The sequence below is a fragment of the Vipera ursinii genome (assembly GCF_947247035.1).
Source record: "Vipera ursinii genome assembly, chromosome: 1".
Taxonomy (NCBI): domain Eukaryota; kingdom Metazoa; phylum Chordata; class Lepidosauria; order Squamata; family Viperidae; genus Vipera; species Vipera ursinii.
Window position 1 is genome coordinate 158,589,318 of NC_139512.1, and position 21,863 is coordinate 158,611,180.

Consider the following 21,863-nt stretch of genomic DNA (forward strand, 5'->3'; position numbering starts at 1 on the left):
AAAAGTGTGTGTGCAAACAGTATTCTTGATCAGAAACGTTTTAAAAGCTGAGGGGAAGCAAAGTGATGGTAAATCAGAGCTTAGACGCCAACCAATGTGGGCAGTGCTATAAAATATCTGTAGACACTGTCCAACAAAGCTGGAATTGGGTATGTCTACTTTAATGAAAAGACTAGGGGCACCATGATAGCAGTGTTCCAATATCTCAGGGGCTGCCACAAAGAAGAGGGAGTCAAGCTATTCTCCAAAGCGCCCCAAGGCAGGACAAGAAGCAACAGATGGAAATTAATCAAGGAGAGAAGCAACCTAGCACTAAGGAGAAACTTCCTGACAGTTAGAACAATTAACCAGTGGAACAACCTGTCTCCAGAAGTGGTGAATGCTCCAACACTGGAAGTTTTTAAGAAGAGACCAGACAGCCATTTGTCTGAAATGGTATAGGGTTTCCTGCCTGAACAGGGGGTTGGACTAGATGACCTCCTAGGTCCCTTCCAACTACTACTACTACTACTACTACTACTACTTATATTATTATTATTATTATTATTATTATTATTATTATTATTATTATTATTATTATTATTATTATTATTATTATGCCATAGTTTAGTAGATAATGCCCATCATCAGCATCAGCCATTTTATTTAACCAGGAGACTTGCCATTTTATAGTCTCCGTGTAAAACTGCTTTCACTCAGAATCGGTACCACTCTGGTCCAGTCGGGCCATTTCTAAGATATTTGCATTTTGATAAGACCCAATCAGGTTTGGATGCTTGACTCTGACAGGTAGTTTGCATTTCAGTCACCACTCCAATACTTCACCCACCACTTAAGGCTGATCATGCATCTGCTCTCCAGCAGATTGGTGAGCAACAGAAAGAAGAAAACGGTGCTCTATGACTGACCAAAAAGTGCCTTCTTGCCCCACAGAGTTGAATATTTTATGAGATCGCTACATGAAAAATTGTTTGCAGTCATGTCCTGTGTTTAACTTTCTATGTTCTTTCCTTCTCAGACTGCCATTGAGAAGCTATATCAGGATTTCTTCAATATGTTTCATTTTCCACCTCTGATTAAGGTAAGTATGGTGTGTCCTTGTTGCATTCTATTTGATTAAACAAGAGAGAGATGTGAAAAAATTGTACTAATATTTGCTATTACTATCAGCCAAATCTAAAAGCATATCCAGGCTTAACTATCTTGAGAAGAGTCTATATTTGGTTGCAGCTATTGAAGAACTCTAAATAATCTATGCTCTTGTTTTATTGGAAAGAAAATTTCAATACTGGCAGAAAAATGAACAATTGATCCAGCTAGGTCAGAGAGTGCCAAGCTATTACCCATCAATTAGACTGGGACCCGATATCAGAGCAATTTATTATTAATTTTTCTTATAACTTTCAGCAATGCTGCATCATTTACCAATTAAACAATCAGCATTCATGCCCAAAATTCTGCATGGCTCTCTATCACCTGCAGTTCCTCCAGGATTTGCTAGGTTCTTGTATAACACTAAGCCATAATACAGTCAATTTGATTCTGGCTGAATGCAGTGTGCGAACCCATCCATTCCACTTTAGCATTCACTGTGAACCATGTAATTTGCCTTGTTGAATAAACATAAAAATCCAAAACCAGTATTGTGAATTTTGATGACCACTATTGTTGCGTGATAGAAAAGCAAAATCACGCAACAGGTCTCCTTCTTTCTTGCCATATGACTGGAAGTTTGGAGTCAATTGCAGTACTTTATGAATTATAACACGTTGACTTTAGAGAGGAATTGCTTGAATCAAATGAGGGAATCTTGCATTGCTAGCTTATAGTTCCAGGTTTGAACAATTTGGTTCAACTGCTACCCACCTGATAAGGGTGCAGGTGCAGTACCCAATGTTTTGCAGAACTTCTCAATTTCTTAAGGTTCTTTTATGGGATGCATAAAAAATTCCCGAGAGGAAAAAGGGGAAGACCAAGACCTGATCCCTTTTGGCCCTGCTGCATAGGGAATATCTGACGCCTCCCTTAGAGGTTTACAGATTTGCTTTTAAAGCCTGAATAACACAATGTTCTTTCTTACATTCAAGATTTAAATTGAGCCAGACTGCTTCAGTCATGTGCAAAATGGTGAAATACTCAACTCAAATGATAGCATTGTCTTGAACTTAAAACAATATTATTATTATTATTATTATTATTAATTATTATTATTATTATTATTATTAATTTAATTTGTATACCGCCCTTCTCCCGAAGGACTCAGGGCGGTGAACAGGGCAATACATAAAAACAAGATACAAAAATTAAAAATTATTAAAAAGTAATTAAACAACAATGCCCGTAATAAATTAATACAAATTAAAAGTTAAGATCAATTTAAAAAATCCAACCCCCGTCCCATCAGGCCAGGCCAGCTTGTTCAAAAAGATGGGTTTTAAGATCACGCCGGAAGGAGCAGAGATCGGCCGCCATCCGGAGCTCGACCGGAAGATGGTTCCATAAATCCGGCGCACCCACAGAGAACGCCCTCCCCCTGGGGGCCACCAGTCGGCATTCTTTGACCGGTGGCACCCTGAGGAGGCCCTCTCTGTGGGAGCGTACTGGGCGGAGGGAAGTTGACGCCGGCCGCAGGTGCTCCCCAAGGTATTCCGGACCCATGCCATGTAGGGCTTTGTAGGTCATTACTAACACCTTGAACCTCACCCGGAAGACAACTGGAAGCCAATGCAGCTCGCGGAGCAAAGGTGTGACATGGGAGTGTCGGGAAACTCCCAACACAACACAATAACAGAAGTCTGAGGTGAACCAAAGTGACTAATTGTTCTTTTTTGTGGCAGGATTCTGCCAGTGAAAATGAGGCCAGTGAGGTGAAAGTGCTGAATCTGGAACTTGTTTTTGGCTACCATTTAAAACCTGGAAAGGGTCCTCAGGTAAATAAATGAAGATTTCCTTTTATTTGCTTCTGAAGCAGAATTAACCTGTCCTTAAAATCTTCACAAGATACTTCTTCGCTGTAACACGGAAAGCAGCCATAGTTTCACTTAGCAATTGCCTCGCTTAGCAACCACAATTGTTGGTCCCAATTGGGGTTGTTAAATTAGGACTGCCTGTTCTGGTATTCTGAACTGCAAAAATGTATTTTGGCATGTTTGCTCATTGAGCTTGAAATTTTGTGTTTGCTTACATAATTAGTCCTGATGATGCCAGTTTTACTATTTCTGATTGTCTGGTGATGAGCAATTTGAGATCAAATTTATCAAGATAGATAGACCTCACCAGATATTTGCATCAGGAGGCCTGGGATACGTTCAATATATGCCGATCTATGACTAAAATTCTAAACAGATGGATGTTGAAAACTTAATCCAGGCACAGGCACTTTAAGCTAAAGCAAAACTCTTAACTTGAGTTAATTTTGAAGTCTCAGATTTGCTGTTTGGATTATTCCTGGAATAAGCCTTAAATCTGAATATTTAAGTTATAGTGGCGATAAGAAGAATGTCTGCAAAGGGAAGAGTATCATACAAGCTCTATCCGTTCCTGAATATGTCAGATTTGACCCTGGTGATAAAGCTCTTAATATATTCTATGTAAGACTAACTTGTTTCAGGAAAGCTCAGTTCATCCACTTAATGAACAAAGAAGGTTTTATGAGGCTGGTGTATGTTATTCCCTTTTTAGTGCATTTCCACTGATGGCTGTTTGTATTTCTGGGCAAAATTCAAGGTATGAAAGTGAATTTGGTGTAGTGATTAAGGTGTTGGCCTTGAATTCGGGAAAATGTGAAGTCTACTGCTCCTTTAGGCGTGAAAGCTGATGGGTCACTTTCTGGCAGTCACTGTCTCACAGTTCAAGATTTGTCGTAGGAGGGGAAAGAGAGGGCAGGAACCTTGTACACACTATCCTGAATTGTTCAATATTAGGGTGAATATGGATCTATAAATCAATGAATAAATCAATGATGAAACACAGTAACTAAGTCTGCTTGAGCCCAATCTGTTTGAAAGACTGTGCAAGACTGAAGATTTAGTTCTAAAAAAAGTAGGCAGGGGCAGAAACACAGCAACTGTTTGCAACTTTTTAAACAAGTTGCATCTTTTTCCAGCATCACATAGATCAGGGGTGTCAAACTCAATTTCATTGAGGGCCGCATCAGCATTGCGGTTGCCCTCAGGGGGCCGGGTGGGTATGGCCAGGGTGGGTGTGGCCTACTGGGTGGGCGTGGCTAGAGTGCCTATGGCCTACTGGGTGGGTGTGGCCAGCTCTACATTGTTCGCATCAAGGGTGCCTATGGGGGCCTGGGCAGGAGTGGGACAGATCTGGGGGTCTCTGGTGGAAGGAGGGTCTCTGGGCCAGGGCCAAGGCAGTGGGGGCCGTTCCCTCACTGTTTCCAGGATGGCTTCGCGGGCCACATGAAACCACTTCGCGGGCCGGATCCAGCCCCCGGGCCTTGTGTTTGACATGTCTGACATAGATTCACCTGGCTTCTTTAAAGTGTCACAGTGTTTAAAATGTTGCTATGTTTTCACGTGGTCTAAAGAATCATTTTGGAATTGAATTCAAAGAATTGCACAGTCCTATCTTTTACGATAGATTTTTCATTACTCCACGTTTAATTTATGATTTTGTAGGTTATATTTACTTGTATGATTGTTAGGCTCATTTTATACTGCTTTGAAGAGAGATTCACAAAATAAATCCAATAAACTGTTCCTGGATTTATTCCCCTGGCTTCCCTTCAATTCTGCGTTCTGTTGTACAAGTAATATAGAAAATAACATAACTTTGGAACTAGGTTCTTTAAATAATTTCTGAGCAGTTGCATGATTTATTGCTTTAGTTCCTAGATTTATGGAGAGAGAAAGAGGGAGGGAGAGGGAGGGAGGGAAAGAGACCAGAACTTATGTTTCAGCTTCCTTCCTGTACAATCAGGCCATCTTCTTCTACATGAGGGGATATAATGATGTAGAATGGTACTAGCTTAAACATTATTCAAGTTCAAGTTCCTGTTTATTCAGTACTGTCTCAAACCCTGATTGGAAAACATTTTGGGAAAACACCTCTGCTAGTAACTTTAGTCCAATTCCCAATAAAATAAGAAGATTCAGATTGAGAACTAAATCACGTTTACCTAGAGCTAGAGCAAAAAAAAAATTATTCACTGAATCTACTGAAAGAGCAATAATTGTTCTTTTCAGCCAATTATTGGGAATTCTGGGATAGGAGTCCAGTTTTGTTCACCATAATCTTTTCATATGTAGGGGGAACTAAGATTCAAGAGAGGCTGTCTTCTTTGGGGTGGATGGGAGTGGGGCTTGAGACAACAATTGGCATACATTCTTCCCACTCTTTGCAACTTTAGGGTTGGTTCCCTTGATCAACAGTAGAGACTCTTCAAGGCAGAGAAAGGAGGAGGAATCAATGAAAATTTCTGTTGCATGACCTTCTACCAGCTCCACTGGAAGTCCCTTGAGAATAATGGAGAATACTGGATCCCACTCAAGTCATTCTAACTGTAAAATCTACTCTAATGTAGAAGAACCTGCCTAGAGAAACTTTATGAAAATGTGTACCATGACAACTATACAAAGGAAAAAAGAATAATATTTTAGAAGAGCACAGACAACTCTATTCTCCAGCAAATAGTTGAAACTATATTATTTCTGGATTGTTCACATTAGATAATTTTAGGAGGAAGGCTAAAAAAAATAATGAAGAAAAATAAAGAGATTTTTTTTTAAAGTAAGTATTTAGAACATTCTATATCAGGGGTGTCAAACTCAATTTCATTGAGGGCCGCATCAGCATTGCGGTTGCCCTCAGGGGGCCGGGTGGGTATGGCCAGGGTGGGTGTGGCCTACTGGGTAGGCGTGGCTAGAGTGCCTATGGCCTACTGGGTGAGCATGGCCAGCTCTACATCGTTCGCATCAAGGGTGCCTATGGGGGCCTGGGCAGGAGTGGGACAGATCTGGGGGTCTCTGGTAGGAGGAGGGTCTCTGGGCCAGGGCCAAGGCAGTGGGGGCCGTTCCCTCACTGTTTCCAGGATGGCTTCGCGGGCCACATGAAACCACTTTGCGGGCCGGATCCGGCCCCCGGGCCTTGTGTTTGACATGTCTGTTCTATATGATGAATTTATAGAGCTCTCTGCAAAGTTTTTGAACCAAATAAAGACAAATCTTTGGCAAGTTGAAAAATGCATCCTTTAAAGCCTTGAGATGGTATCTCAAATATCTTAAAAAAATAAAACGGGCCGATCATCTTAAATTAAGCACTCAGATTGACAACATCCCAAAACAGAATAGCATCGTCCTAACCTTCTGACCTTTGCTATCCTTCACAGAAGCTGCATCCGTGCAAGCATTAAGATGCTATAGAAGCAGCCTGTGAGATTTTTAAATATATCTTCTTGCAGTCACTTAGGCGATGAAAAATCCTGAAACTCATGGGTGTTTCTTTTTAAACAATAATTTTCCTTCCTAGAATTTCTCCATCTAACCCACTGAAACATGCTGTTTTAAAAGGGCTAGAGACACACAGCTATTCCTAGCACCTAAACAAAGTCATTATTATGCATAAATTCCACCTTACAATACTCAAAATAAAGAGAACAGCAAGCAAAGCATTTTTCTTTTATTTATTTTTTTAAATACAGCCTGTTTTAATTACATTCAAGGACCTAATTCTGCCATTCTCAGCCAAAATTGCATTAGAATTGGGATGCTTTCCCACATCTGGTGAAACTGCCTGTAGTACAGAAACCCCACAACTGAAACATACTGATGCCTCACTCTTATTTGCTTATTACCTTTAATGAAAATCTTTCCCCTAATACTATTTAAAAAATGGGAATCAATAACAACAACAACCTGCTGTTTAGCAACCTTTTCCTGCAGTGGTGCCTGCTTGGCAGCAGTCTCCCTCGACCCAAGACAGAGGCCATTGTTAAGGCTATAACACATTTACATATTTTGCAATAAAACATCAGTTATTTGCATTACTGTGTCAAGTTTTATTTGATTCTTTCACCTAAAAATGACTCATTTTCCTTTCTTGTGTTTTTTTTTTTAAAAAAAGCCAAACTACTCTAAGCTTGTTTGAGAATAATCAAAAATTGCCCATTTAGCTAGAAGTCATTTTCTTTTCAAAAGGCAAATGTTATTTAATCTTTCAGCTGCTCATTGTGCCATCATAAATACTTTCTTTTCAGCACAGTTGTGGGGACTGAAATGAGCCCACTAATTGCCTCCCATTTCGACTGACATGTGGTGGTTTAGTGGAAAGGGAACACAGCGGGGAGAAGGAAATAGGAGCCTGAGAAAATGAGAGCTAATTATTTTCCCTGCCTCGTGTCAGGCTCTGTGTCAGCCTTGTTTTTACAAACTGGAAGGTTTAGCACTAAATAAAACAAACTGGCGTCATGTTTTTATGTACTGGCAGTGTCATGGAAGCAGCTGCACATCTCAAAAGACAATATAATGCCTGCGTGTTCGCATGGACACCATCTGACAGCCACCGTGAGCCACGGCTAATGAGGATATCGCAGTGGTGCCAAGTGAAAGGTGCTGAATTATGTATGATTCTTCATCAGGACGGCAAGCGTCCTGTACATCATTACGAGACATTGTTTTGCTGAAAGAGATTAAAACATTCTTAGTGCCAGACCCTGCAACCTAAACAGGCGCTGAGAGGTTATTAATGGAATTTTGAGGGAGAGTTTCTTACAGATTTCTTTTGAGTTGTGGTGGGGTGTTTTTTTTGTTTTTGTTTTTAATCTCTTCTCTCTTCTCCCTCTATCCCCCCCCCTCTCGTGGGACAAAGCAGTGGTGGGTCATGACACTATATATAAAGAAGAGAAGCAAATTAAGCATACTTGTGTTCTCCCTTTTTTTTTTTTTTGAATCTGGCATATAAAATGTAGCGTAGCAGCGTTCGCTTTAATGATAAATAACCCAGGTGCTAAGACTATAGATGCTCCTGTTCTTATTGCCTTTAAAACAGCAGCCTTCGGCAACTGAGGTAGCTCATCACAAAGAATGCAAGGAATAACTGGGGGCCCAAATTATTAACGTGCTAATACTTTTATAGCAGCATGACCGGGCCTCCTTTTTTTTAAGGCTGTACACTTCTGAGGTTGTATTTTGCAATGCCCATTTGCCAACAGTTCAATTCCTGGCCCCGTGTATTTTTTTTATTTTTATTTTTAGTTTACCATAATATAAATCTGAATTATGCTATCATACTTTCTCAGTAAAAGCTCCTGAAAGAACTCATTCCTCTTTCAAGTTATAAATGTGCTGAAACACAAACTAATTCGGTGACCCTCGACCACATTCATACCGTAGAGTTCAGCGTCTAGGTGACCGCCTTGTTAAAAAACAACAACCCAGCTTTTTTTAAAAAAAGGTTGTCACTATTTGATAAAGGCAAGGTTAGTACAGAGGCTACTCATAATCACCTGAGGAACAATGGAAAATCCATAGGCTCCACTCAAAAGGTCATTTCTGGGAACCTGAAAGAGAACTCCTCTCAAAAACGTTTCTTCCCCTGGCAATGAAAATAAGATATTGCGGTAAGGATAATAATAATCCGAATAAGTAATAATTTGCTGGCCTTTCTTGCCTCTACAATTAGCTGCTGGAGTTGGGCATCTCGCTCTGCTTATAGATCAGGTTTGTTTTGCCTTGCCGTGAAGCTTTGTTTCCGCCTTGCCTCCAAGAGCCATTTGCAAAGGATTGGATTCGCTTCATGTGATTCAAAGCTTTGTGGTGCTTTTCAGTGGGAGTACACTTGTCTCACTTCTATAGGGTCTATCCAGTTCCTTTGTATTTTAAATAGCATCCTTCTTACCCCCAGTGCTGTGAGCTGCTCTTCAGAGCACTAAATCACAGGATCAGGATTGGCGATTGCAATTAGAGCTGTGCACCCCTCCGAAATGATTCAGAAGTACCTCCAATCGTGCATGAGCTATTCATTAAAGCAGCTTTGTCTTCTGAGTGAGCCCAATAATAGGTGCCACTGCTTTAAGTACTCCTCAAATAGTTGATTCCCACCAGAGAGGTTCGTGCTCATGTAAGGTCCAAGGCCCTTCTTCCCAATATTTGCAAAGCATGTACAGTTCTACTTCCACTAAATTCCTGAAATACAATTTACAGTGAATTCCTAAATATTAATGCATTTTCTCAGTAATGTTTAAATATATGATATCACTATCATCTTCATCGGGGTTACTTTGCCTTTTCTATTTTGTGACTTATGGGGAAAGTCATGATGGATGAAAGATTGCTTAAAATGGGAAGATGGAACAGTCTCGGGCCAGTAGACAATTTCTGTATTTCCAGAAGAAAAGCGTACTTCTTCCAGGGCAGTATTAATAGGATGTGATTGACATCAGTGACCATAATGACCAGAGTCACCAGATTCAGTGAATTATGGAAGACTGGAACTCCCTGAAATGCAATTAAGTTATCAACATGCTAGTAATGAAATGTTATTTGTAGTTATTTTTGTTAACCTAAATTAGCAAACCGAGGGGGGAGGGGGAGGAGAAAGAGAGGGAGGGAGGGAGGGAGAGAGTTTGGTCTAGTGATTAAGGCACCAGGCTAGAAAGCAAGACACTCTAGAGACTGTGAGTTCAAGTCCTGCCTTAGCCAAGAAAGCCAGCTGGCTGACTTTGGGCCATTAACTCTCTCAACCCAACCCGCTTCACAGGGTTGTTGTTGAGGAAAAATAGGAAGAGGAAAGTGTGTTGGATATGTTCACCTCCTTGAGTTATTTGTAAAAATAATAAAGGCAGGATACAAGTAAACAAATTATATATATATATATATATATATATATATATATATATATATATATATATAAAATTAGGGATGGGTAATCTTTATAAGCTACTCACCCTTTACGTAAAGTAGCAGTGTTTCCCATGGGCTCATTATGTTTCAACTGCCAGAAGCTATTGCTGGATTTAAAAAAAAATCTGGACTTATCCACATTTATCATTTCTGTGTTTGCATTTTTTAATATCTCTGACAATATGCAGAAATGAGTACATGGAAGTTGGATGTTCTTTGGCCTATTAGAACTAGAATTACGGACCAGCATAATTTGAAAATCAAGAGAGCTCATTGAAATCCAATCTTACACATTCTTAAATAGGAGTAAATTTCAATGAAATTGGAAGACTTGGCTTTTGAGATTGTATTGCAGTACCTCCACAGTCCATTTCTGTGCTTTGACTTATGAGGACTTGCCATTTTCTCTTGTCACATATTCAAGAAATCTACATTCATCCCCCATATTTTAACTTATCTTCAGTAGTTCCATGCAAAAGATACCCTTTCTTCCTATCCAAGAGTTTTGTCATGGTGATGCCATTTGATCCCACAACAAAACATCAGCTGTAGTGTCGGTACAACATCCATCACCTGTTAGCAATAGCATGTAGCATAAAGGTACATTTACTATTTAAAATGTGCTTTTTTCTCCACTGTATTCTACAGACCACTTTTTAAGTTTATACCACCGAGTCAGACAGCCATAAACTTTCATTTTTATACCTGAGGAAAACGAACAGAGAAACATTTCTGTATTCGTAAGTTAAAAATAGGCAAGTCTAAAATGCATATAGTTAAATCGAATACCTGTATTATACAGTTGGTCCTATCAGGCAACATACTGAAAAGCCACGAACACTGAAAAGGCCTGCTTTACACTGGCAGGATATTTTCATTTCATATCCTTGGAATATTTGTCCTTGGACTGACTCCATAAGAGGTAATGGGGCATTGCTAACTGGGGTCTAAGAGCTTTCTTTTGAGGGGAAATGGAATACCAAATCCCTTGGGTTGGGAGGTTTTTTTTTCAAGCAGCTCTGCAGCAATGCCTGAATAATTAACCTGACTATAGCAATCCGTGTTAAGATGGAATGCAGGCTGGAAGACAGGCATTAAGACTGGAACAAAAAAATGGTGGGGGGGGGGAAGAGGAGGCTGTATGTATATATTTGTGAAATTTTACATGATTAGCCTATTTCAGTTGTGAACAAAAAATGTGAATCTGTGGAAGCAGAGTAGTTGACTTGCACATGGAATGTCCACTCTAGAAGCTCGGGGGAATTACATCCAAATTAACTGAATAACAAAATGGGATTACAGGTAATCTTCACTGAACCAACGATACCTGTGCCCAGTCCCCAAGGTTACAGCCACTTGGTTGCTAGGCAGGCTGGTTACAGTTATGACCACGATGTTCTCATAATGCTTTGGAAGGCCTCAAATTTGATTTATAAGGGTTTACTGTATAAAGGTTTTCCAAAGGTTTTCCAAAGGTTTTCCAAAGCATTGTGAGAATGGCACGGTCATAAGTGCCTAGAATGGCATAAACAATCTAGAGAATGACCCAAATGGCCTCGTGAAGGCCTGGTTAGCCAGCCGTTGCCTTGCATAGGGGTAAGACTGGGCACACCTCATCAGCAGGGGAGGAGAATAGTGAAAGGCAGCTGGGGACAGCAGAATTGGGAGAAAGGAGGGTGGTGAAAGCGGCTGGGGCTTTGAGCTGTGGCACTGGGGTGGCTGGCTGTGGCACGGGGCTTGAGGCATAACTCTTTGGTGACAGTGGCAACGCGAGGAGAAAGCAGAGCTTGGGGATGGTGGCAGCTGGCTGAGACTGCTGAAGGCCCCAGGCCTCTTCCTCAGCCCCAGTACTGCCCCCACCACCACTGCTGGCAAGGAGCGCTGTGATGTAGCACGGGCAAAAGGGCAAAGAGACAGATTGAGACAGGGATTTAAATTGAGAATTCATTAGCAAATGTTAACTAGAATAGACTGGAGGTCTCCAAGCTTTTGGACACCAGGGACTGGTTCCACGGAGAGAGGTTTTCTGCAGACTGTAGGGGGGCGTGGTTTCATGTACTGCCTGCATCCCGTGGATGGGGCTTTGCTTGTTTGTGCGGCCTGGTTTCTGACATGCTGTGACCCAATGCCGGTCCACGGACTGGGGGTTGGGGACCCCTGAGCTAGAATATATAATGCAAGAAGGAGTATACATCTGAAATTTAATACATCAAAGACCAGATAGTGTTTGAGACTGAAAGTAAAGTGAATAACCGTTAGTCATACATAAATGCAAACTCCACCCCAGCCCCCAAAGCAAGTACCTGTTTTGTGACCTTGATGGAACCTTACTAAAGATGGGGAAATGGATGAGAAGATTTAAGAGATGCATATTCTGGTAGAAAAATGGTGAGCAGGGTGCAACTGTTAGAAGAGATAGAATGTGTCAAAACAAATCAGAAATGGTTATGTATAGTATAATACCATGCCTCTAGTCACATTCTTACATGGAACTGGGTGCGAGAAGAAACATCAAGGTATCTTGAATGCAGTGGGAATGGAGTACTTTCAAGATGTGGGGAACAAAGAAGAAAGAACATGGTGATTTGTTTAACAATTGTGAATAATTTAAAACCTAGAAAAACAGGTCTCATCATATAGGTGCCTCAACTTACAACCACAATGACTTACAACTGGGTTTTCAGTCCCAACTCTGGTCAATATATTCTTTTTGGGCACTTTGTATAACATAATAGCATGAAGATGTATATATGTTTGTAAAAAAACAACACCTATTATTTCAGAAATGCCAAAATATAGATTGTTCTCAATCTCTAGGGAAGTGCATTTCCAATATAAAGATTTGGTACTTAAAACTTGTTTTTCGGAGAATTGCTTCTTCCATTTTTCTTCCTGCCTCACAGCACCGGGATTTTAGAAGGGAATCCAAATTCCATCCCTCAGTTATTTATAAATCAAATTTGTATAGCCTTCCATCCCACAAAAAGTGACTTTGGGTGGCATGGAACAAGTAACAAAATAAAAAATAATCATTATTAAATTATTAAAAAGAAGAGAGTGGATGTTGACTACAATACTTGCCTTCAGAAGTTGTGGGTGCTCCAACACTGGAGGTTTTTAAGAGAGTGGACAACCATTTGTCTGAAATGCTATTGGGTTTCCTATTTGAGCAGGAGGTTGGACTAGAAAACCTCCAAGGTCCTTTCCAATTCTGTTATTCTGCTAATAATGGAGATATTTTGTAATGTTACCGGCCCTCTGGGACCCCCCAGATCTGATGACATTGCTGCATTTTGGGTTTTGTACCTTTCACTGGAAGAGAAACGCACTTGGGAAATGGTGATGTAGCCACTTATGCTATTCCAGAGACCAGCCAATGGTGGTTCAGCTTAAACAATTCTTAAGCCTCTTCTCATGTGACAGAAACTCAAATAACTTTTGCTTTTCAGGCTACTTTTTATTGTTTCATCATCAAAGTTCAGTTCTATATACTTATTCATAAAAACATGTGTAATTACTAATGTGGAGGTGATGGCTGGAAAGAAGGGAGAAGCTTTCTATTCATAGCAGAGCCCATTGCAATTTAATATTTTGTATTTTCTTTCCAAAACTAGGATTGCAAATGGAAAATGTATATGGAGATGGATGGGGACGAAATTGCAATAACTTATATAAAAGATGTGACATTTAACACTAATCTACCTGATGTCGAGATTTTAAAAATGACAAAGGTAAGTTTGTAGTTATGGTGATGTTTTCATGATTGTCTTTGGGTCCACCAAAAGTATTGAAATACCAGAGCAGCAGACTCTCTTTATCCATAGCCCTTGTTTCCTCATCCAGCCCTATCCTTGCACCTCCTGAGAGTCTTGGAACAAATTAGCCATTGTTTGAAATTCCTTCTGAGCTTCCAGGCCCATCTTCCCTGATCAGAGAGCCCAGCATTGTCCAGCCCTCTGACCAGGCCCTGAGCTTGCTGGCACACTCACTGAATTGGGAGGATAAAGTTGCTCTTTCTGCTTGTAGGTTCCACTACCTCCAGGAAAGCTTCCCCTGGACTATTACTGTGTTTTCCCCAAAGTAAGACCTACCCCCCAAAATAAGCCATAGCTTGATTTTTGAGGGTGGACCCAATATAAGCCCTACCCCAAAAATAAGCCCTACTTTTCAGGGGAGGCACACATTTAAAAATGAAGCTAGGGTGGGGGTGGGGGTGGATCTGCCCCATTCGCCTTGCACCCATTTACCTTGCAGCCATGTCTCTCTTCGCCGGCCTACTTCTTCTGCGGCATCTTCTGCCGCCAGGCCTGCATTTCTCAGTCACAGGCCTTTCCAGAAAGCCTCTGCAGCCAAGGACTGAGCTATGGATTCACTCCGTAGCTCAGTATTCAACTGCACAGGCCTTCCGGAAAGGCCTGACTGCGAAATGCAGGCTGGAATGCAGCTGCAAAATGAAGCTGCTCCTTCGGCCCCAGAAGAAGTGGACCAGCTGGGCAGTGCTGGAGGTGCCAGAGGTGAGTATAAAAGACACACCCTGAAAATAAGACCTGGTGCCTCTTTTGGAGGCCAAAAAAAAAAATCAGACCCGGTCTTATTTTCGGGGAAACATGGTATCTGTTTAGATTTAGAAGAAATACAAAATCTAAGCTATAAACACCAAACTAAGTTAAGAAACACAGTTAAATGGAACACTGCTTAAATGTTTTTTTTTAAAGAAAAAGAAAAAAGGGAAAAACCCAAACCCCCAAATAGAAATAAAAATTAAAAATTTACCTTATATATTAAGCTGATCAATTATCATTTGTTTAGTAATCAATAGTATAATATAAACAAATGAAAATGTAGTGTAAAATATAAAATTTCTGACAAAGTAATACATATTGCGTCATCCTTTGATGCCTTTTCCAAGATGGATAAAATATACATTTTCAAAAGCAATTCCTTAACATCTGGAATAATACTGTATCATTTCCCCAATTTCTCAGTATAATTTTGTTAGCCATCTCCTTAGGCCTGATACAGCCATGTGTCCTAATAAGCAGATTCCCACGTTTTGGTATATAATTCAGTATCATGTAAACATATTTAATATTTGCACATTTCCTCATCAATCTAGCTATATACATTAAAATCCCAGTCTAAAAAAGTATCAAATGACAACAGGGTCATATCATATGGGTCAGTGCATTCTCATTTTTTTTTGTATTTCCAACAAAGAAAATCTGAAGCACATCCTTTGAAGTACATTCTTCAGGGAGTTCAATACACTGAAGATACAATGTTTTATGAAGCAATTTTAATATCAAATCTGAGGTTGATCAGCTGATACATTTTAATGTTTTAAAATGTTGGTCCCCTGGACCAACCTGTACACCTATGTGATGTTTAGTGCTTTGTCCTTGGTCCTCAGTGACAAAAATCTTACTGCGAACCACTGAAAATGACTTGGAGGGCTGTGAATCTGAGACCAGCGATAGATGTTCCTGTTGTGAATTAGATTGTGGATTTCACTTTACTGTGTAATCCCAACAGTTCCTAACACTCTCCTTGTTTAGCAACTGCATTCTGTTCCAATAACTTGGTCATTAAATGAAATGGTCACTAAGTGAATACATGTCAGAGAGAGGGAGAGAGAGAGAAAGAGAGAAAATCACTGGCTGATGCTATCTTATAAAGTTTTCTTGCAGTGTCTGGCATCCAGCCAATTTTTTCCCCTTTTGTTGCCCCCTCACAGAGCTGAGAGATTGCTCAAACAAGCTATCTTTTCCGGAGTTGCGCTGTGCATCCCTAAAAAGTGCTAACTACAAGCTCAGCTCTGTGACCTTAATTAGTTCATTAGAACCCTCTGGCCAGCTGGTGCTGCTGCCTGACTAGACCTTAATCAGTTTCACACTGAGAACTTTTGTCGTCAGGTGCATGAAATTTGGTCATAAATGCACTCACTGGTCAGAAAAAGAAATACCATTTATTACTGTCATATTTGGGAATGGTTACTAACCAAGGTGGTCTCTGAAAGAAAAGTAGCTGAATTGTGTCACTGCAGGGATGTTCTGGAAGCTGGTGACCACAGAGGTACATGTCTGCCAAGCCTGTGGAGTAGGAGAGTGGAATTTGGCTATGTATTCCCTGGTGATGGTTGACGTGACTGAAGAAATTAATTCTCCATTTGTGACCTGAGGGGACAATTTATTTATTTTTTAAAATTAAAATCATTCAGCTTTTAAAAAGACAGCCACAGCCATAATTTTGCCATGAATAACATTTTAAAACAGTTTGAAGCTTTTTAAAAATAAAGTTAGAGAATGTTAATGCTAAATGTCTCTTTAAATAATCATAAATAATCACAAGCTTTTGCTACCTTCTGACTCAGATTAAAATTCTAGTTACTGAAGGAAACTGTGGCTTCAGAAACATTCCACCAGTTATTAGCTGTAAATGATAACAAGGGAAAATATCTTATTAAAAAATTGCCCCAGAAAAAAAGTGTATAAATTACAAGGGACAAATACATACACATACACAGTAACCAATTTGATGAAGCTAGCTAAGAAGGTATTTCACATTCTACTCCAATATTTTGTGTTTAAGAGGTAAGAAGAATGTGGTATGGTTGCAGCTGGAGTAGTATTTAATTATTTAGTTATTCAGTTATTTGCCTAAAGCTAAGGCCTAAGGCTTTCTTCAAAATGGCAGAAGAAATTTGTATACAAGATATGTGGAGAGAAATAAATCCTAAGATATCCCAATACACATTTTATTCAAACAGCCACAAATAATGATCTAGAATTGATAAGATGTGGATATCCCCTTAATTAAGAAGGGATATACAAGAAATCGAGATAGAAACTAACATATGGACGGACCATAATCCGATAAATAACCTGGAGAGGAACAAAGAAAAAAGCATGATGGACCTTAAACCAATTCTTATTGAAAGAGAAAGAATTTATACAAAAAGCTGTAAGGGAAATGGATTTTTTCTTCAAATAAAATAAGAAAGAAGATACATCAATCCAAAATGTCTGGCATACAGCTAAAGCATATTTTAGAGGAGTAGCCATAACCTATATGGCGAAAAAGATGAAAGACAACAACAAATTAAGCTTAAAGAAGAACTTACAAAACTAGAATTAGAACTACAAAGAGACCCACAAAAGAAAACTTAAAAAACAAATGGAGATAATAAAACACAAATTAAATCTAATAGAAGCTGAAGAAATGGCTCAACAAATTAAAAGAGTAAAAACAAAACTTTTTTGAAAATGCCAATAAGCAGGGAGATGGTTGGCTTATAAACTGAAAAAAGAAAGAGAGAAGAAATTAATAAACTACAAGATGTAAGAGGCTATGTCAAAATGATGCAATAAAAAAATAAGCAATTTTATGAAACACTTTATAATACAGAAGAAATTCCTCAGGAAAAAATAAGGTAATATTTAGAAAATGCTGTTACCAAAAAATCTCAAGAAAATTTCAAAAATATGCTATATGGAAAAATAACAGTGATGGAGTTGACAGAAGCTATAAAAAGATAAAACAATTATAAGACACCAGGCCCAGATGGGCTACCGGCAGAATTTTACAAATGTTTACAAGATACATTAATTTTACCAATGAAAGAAGTGTGCAATCAGGTATTACTAAAAGCCAAATTACCAAATACATGGATAGATGCCAATATTACGCTAATACCCAAAGAAGATACAGACTTGACTCTGATAAAGAACTACAGACCCAGTGGTGGGATTCAGCCAGTTCGCACCACTTCGGCAGAACTGGTAGCTAATTTTTTGTTGACCAGGCCCAGACCGGAAGCGGCATCCACACAGAGAACTGGTTGCTCACATATTTGAATCACACCACTGTAGAGACCAATATCTCTACTAAATGTGGATTATAAAATCTTTGCTTCAATAATAGAAAGACTAAAGAGATTTTTGATTGAATTTATACATTCAGACCAAAATGGATTTTTACCAAAGAGACAAATAAAGAACAATTTAAGAATAATTCTAGACACAAGGGAATATTATGAAATGCACCCAGGGAAACCAATGGCTTTCATTTTTTTAGATACATAGAAAGCCTTTGATAATGTCAATTGACAATTTATGGTTCAACAACTAAACCATATGGACTTTAGAGAAAATTTTACGAATATAATTCAAACAATTTATCATAGACAAACAGCTAAAATAATTGTGAACGGAGATTGCACGGAGAGTTTCAATATCAAAAAAGGCACAAGACAAGGATGTTCATTATCCCCACTATTATTTATCTTAACTTTGGAAGAGTTGAACAGGAATGTTAAACAGGATCCAGAAATCAAAGGAATGGAGATAAAAGATGAAAAGTACAAACTACAAGCATTCGCAGATGACCTGGTATTTATATTGGAGGATCTGTTAGAGCAGGGGTGTCAAACTGCTGGCCCATGGGCCGCATGCATCATAGCGAAACTGCGCCCACCCCATTGCCAGCAATGGCAAAAAAGTCACAATACGTCGCAACATGTCACGTGACATTGCAAGTTTGACACCCCTGCGTTAAAGACAAGTCCTAAATTATTAACAAAGATTGAAGAATTTGGAGAAGTAGCCGGACTGAAAATTAATAGAGAAAAGACTAAAGTTATAGCTAAAAATCTCAGAGATAAACAAAAAAACCAACTATCAGTAAAAACAGACCTTTAAGTAGTTAAGAAAGTTAAATACTTGGGGATATATTTAACAGCAATATGTGCAACATAAAATAAGGTAATTATGTAAAATTATTAAAACAAATAAAACTAGACTTGGAAAAATGGAAAAATCTACAACTATCAATCCTAGGAAGAATAGCGAAGGTGAAGATGAATATTTTACCAAAACTACTCTTTTTATTTCAAACAATACTGATAAAAATTTACAATTTTTTCCCCGATGAATTAAATATAGCGATATTGAAATTTATCTGGCAAGGGAAAAAAGTTAGAATCAGACTGAAAATGTTACAAGAAGCAAAAGAAAAAGGAGGCTTTCGCCTACCAGACTGGGTCTTGTACTATCAAGCAGCCGTACTAACATGGTTAAAAGAACGCACTAACATGGTTAAAAGAATGGATAACTCTTAGAAATAAAAGCCTATTATACCTAGAAGGGCATGACCTACAACTTGGATGGCATGCTTTCCTATGGTATGGGAAGAACAAAATTCATAAATACTTTCAAAACCACTATGTAAGAAATGCACTGCTTTTGACATGGGAAAAGGTAAAATTGGAGATCCAGTCAGTCCGAGTCTGACCGAACACAGTTAAGATCCTTTTCTAGATCTTATCTTGTGGCAACGGAGGTGGCAAAGTGTGCTTACTTCAGCACCCTCATTGTGTCCGCAGATAACTGCCCGGCCGCCCTGTTTAGGGTGACCTGCTCCCTTTTAAATCAAGGGACGGGACAGGACCCCTTGCGGGGATGGGCTGAGGAATTTAGTGAGTATCTGGTGGACAAAATCGCTCAGATTCGGGCTGGTCTGGACTCTGACTGGGCATTATCTGACGAGGGGAAGCGATGGGTTTGGCCAAGAACATTTGGGAAGAGTTTGACCCTGTGACTCCGGATGAAGTGGACAGGATCATGGGGAAATTAAGTGCCGCCACGTGTCCCTCCTGGCTGGTTTATGCGGCTCGGGAGGTTACATGAGGCTGGCTCCTAGCAGTTATCAATGCTTCATTGAGTGAGGGGTGCTTCCCTGCCACCTTGAAAGAGGCGGTGGTAAGGTCCCTCCTCAAGAAACCTGCCTTGGATCCAGCTATTTTAAATAACTTTCATCCTGTCTCCAACCTTCGCTTTCTTGCGAAGGTTGTTGAGAGCGTGGTGGCACAGCAGCTCCCTTTGGTCCTGGAGGAAACTGAGTATCTAGATCCGTACCAATCGGGTTTCAGGCCCGGGTACAGCACGGAGACGGCATTGGTTGCGCTGGTGGATGATCTCTGGCGGGCCCGAGATAGGGGTTATTCCTCTGTCCTGGTCCTATTAGATCTCTCAGCAGCTTTTGATACCATCGACCATGGTATCTTGCTGCGACGTCTTGAGGGGTTGGGAGTGGGAGGCACCGTTTTACGGTGGTTCTCTTCCTACCTCTCGGGCCGTTCGCAGACGGTGTTGGCAGGGGGGCAGAGGTCAGCCCCTAGGCCCCTTAGTTGTGGGGTGCCTCAGGGGTCAGTACTCTCGCCCCTCCTGTTCAACATCTAAATGAAGCTGCTGGGTGAGATCATCCGTGCTTTCGGGGTGAGGTATCATCAATATGCTGATGATACCCAGCTTTTCATTTCCACCCCGAACCAACCCAGTGATGCCCTCGATGTGATGTCCTGTTGCCTGGAAGCGGTACAGATCTGGATGGGGAAGAACAGGCTCCGGCTCAACCCAGCCAAGACTGAGTGGCTTTATGTACCGGCATCTCGTTTAGTCCAAGAGGTTCCATCTTTGGTTATGGGAGGAGAGATGTTACCTCCCGTTGATAGGGCACGCAATTTAGGTGTCCTCCTGGATTCACGACTCAGTTTTGAAGATCATATTGGAGTCGTGGCCAGGGGGGCATTTGCCCAGGTTCACCTGGTGCACCAGTTGCGCCCCTATCTGGACCGAGATGCCCTACATACAGTCACCCACGCACTTGTTACCTCCCGTATAGATTACTGCAATGCTCTCTACATGGGGCTGCCCTTGAAGACCACCCGGAGGCTTCAACTGGTGCAAAATGCGGCCGGGCGGGTAGTGATGGGAGCATCCCGATACTCCCATATTACACCCCTCCTGCATGAGCTGCATTGGTTACTGGTTGTCCTCCGGGTGAGATTTAAGGTGCTGGTACTTACCTTTAAAGCCCTACATGGCCTAGGCCTGGGATACTTGCAGGACCATCTGCTGCCGGGAACGACTTCCCATCGCCCAGTGCACTCACACAGAGAGGGCTTCCTCAGGGTGCCGTCGGCTAGACAATGTCGGCTGGCGACCCCCAGGGGGAGGGCCTTCTCTGTGGGAGCGCCAGCCCTATGGAACCAACTCCCCCTTGAGCTTCGGATGGCCCCGGATCTCCGGTCCTTTCGCCGCGGCCTCAAAACACTCCTTTTCCATCAGGCTGACTTGGACTGACAGGGATTTTAATTACGTTTTTAATTTTTAACTTAATTTTAATTTTAATTTATTCTACTGGGGCCATTAATATAATTTCTTTCTAACTTTTGTATTATTGTATTTTATTGTTGTTAGTCGCCCTGAGTCCTTCGGGAGATAGGGCAGCATATAAGTCCCAATAATAAAATAAATAAATAAATAAATAAATAAAATCAAGAAGTTACATGAAAATACCAGGATGGATTTCGACAATGGAGGCGTTTGTACACCCAAACTTAATCAACTATGAGAAACTTGTAACTTATAAAGATATTTTGAATACTGATGGGAAACTACAAACCAAACAAGAACTGGAAGAACAAGGCATTGAGCTATCATGGTGGCCACAGCTGCAAATGCAAATGAGATATGAGAAAGATGCAAAAATATATGGCTTTTAGATGCTATTTTCATTAGATGATAAATTGATTAAGAAACTGTACACCTTTCTGTTATATTTTTAAATATGTAAGATGAACAAGTTAAAGAAACAATGATAATTTGGGCAAAAAACTTTGGGCACAATGTAGAGCTAGAAAAATGACAAAACCTATGGGAAACAAACTACAAAATAACAGGGGCAGCTACTTACAAAGAAAATTTATATAAAATGTTCTGTAGATGGCACTTACCACGTGCAAGATTACCAAAATATTTTAAAATGTGTCTACCAATTGTTGGAAATGCAGACAAAATCCAGGCACGTATTATCATCTTTAGTGGACATGCCCTAAAGCACAGGTGTCAAACTCGTCACGTCACGTGATGTGTCATGACGTATCATGACTTTTTTTGCATTGGCGGAGCTGGGGTGGGCATGGCCTCTGTATGATGCAACCAGCCCATGGGCCAG

The 21,863-nt window shown here is 40.3% G+C and overlaps 1 protein-coding gene across 1 annotated transcript in view; it reads left to right on the plus strand.

The window, feature by feature from the left end:
• LOC310631565 (mitogen-activated protein kinase kinase kinase 20-like) overlaps positions 1 to 21,863 on the plus strand; it is a 32,424-nt gene that overhangs the window by 673 nt on the left and 9,888 nt on the right. The window contains exons 2-4 of the mRNA XM_083348101.1: positions 1,019 to 1,081; positions 2,838 to 2,930; positions 13,466 to 13,582. Coding sequence (XP_083204227.1) covers positions 1,019 to 1,081; positions 2,838 to 2,930; positions 13,466 to 13,582 — 273 coding nt within the window. The remainder of the gene's footprint in view (positions 1 to 1,018; positions 1,082 to 2,837; positions 2,931 to 13,465; positions 13,583 to 21,863) is intronic.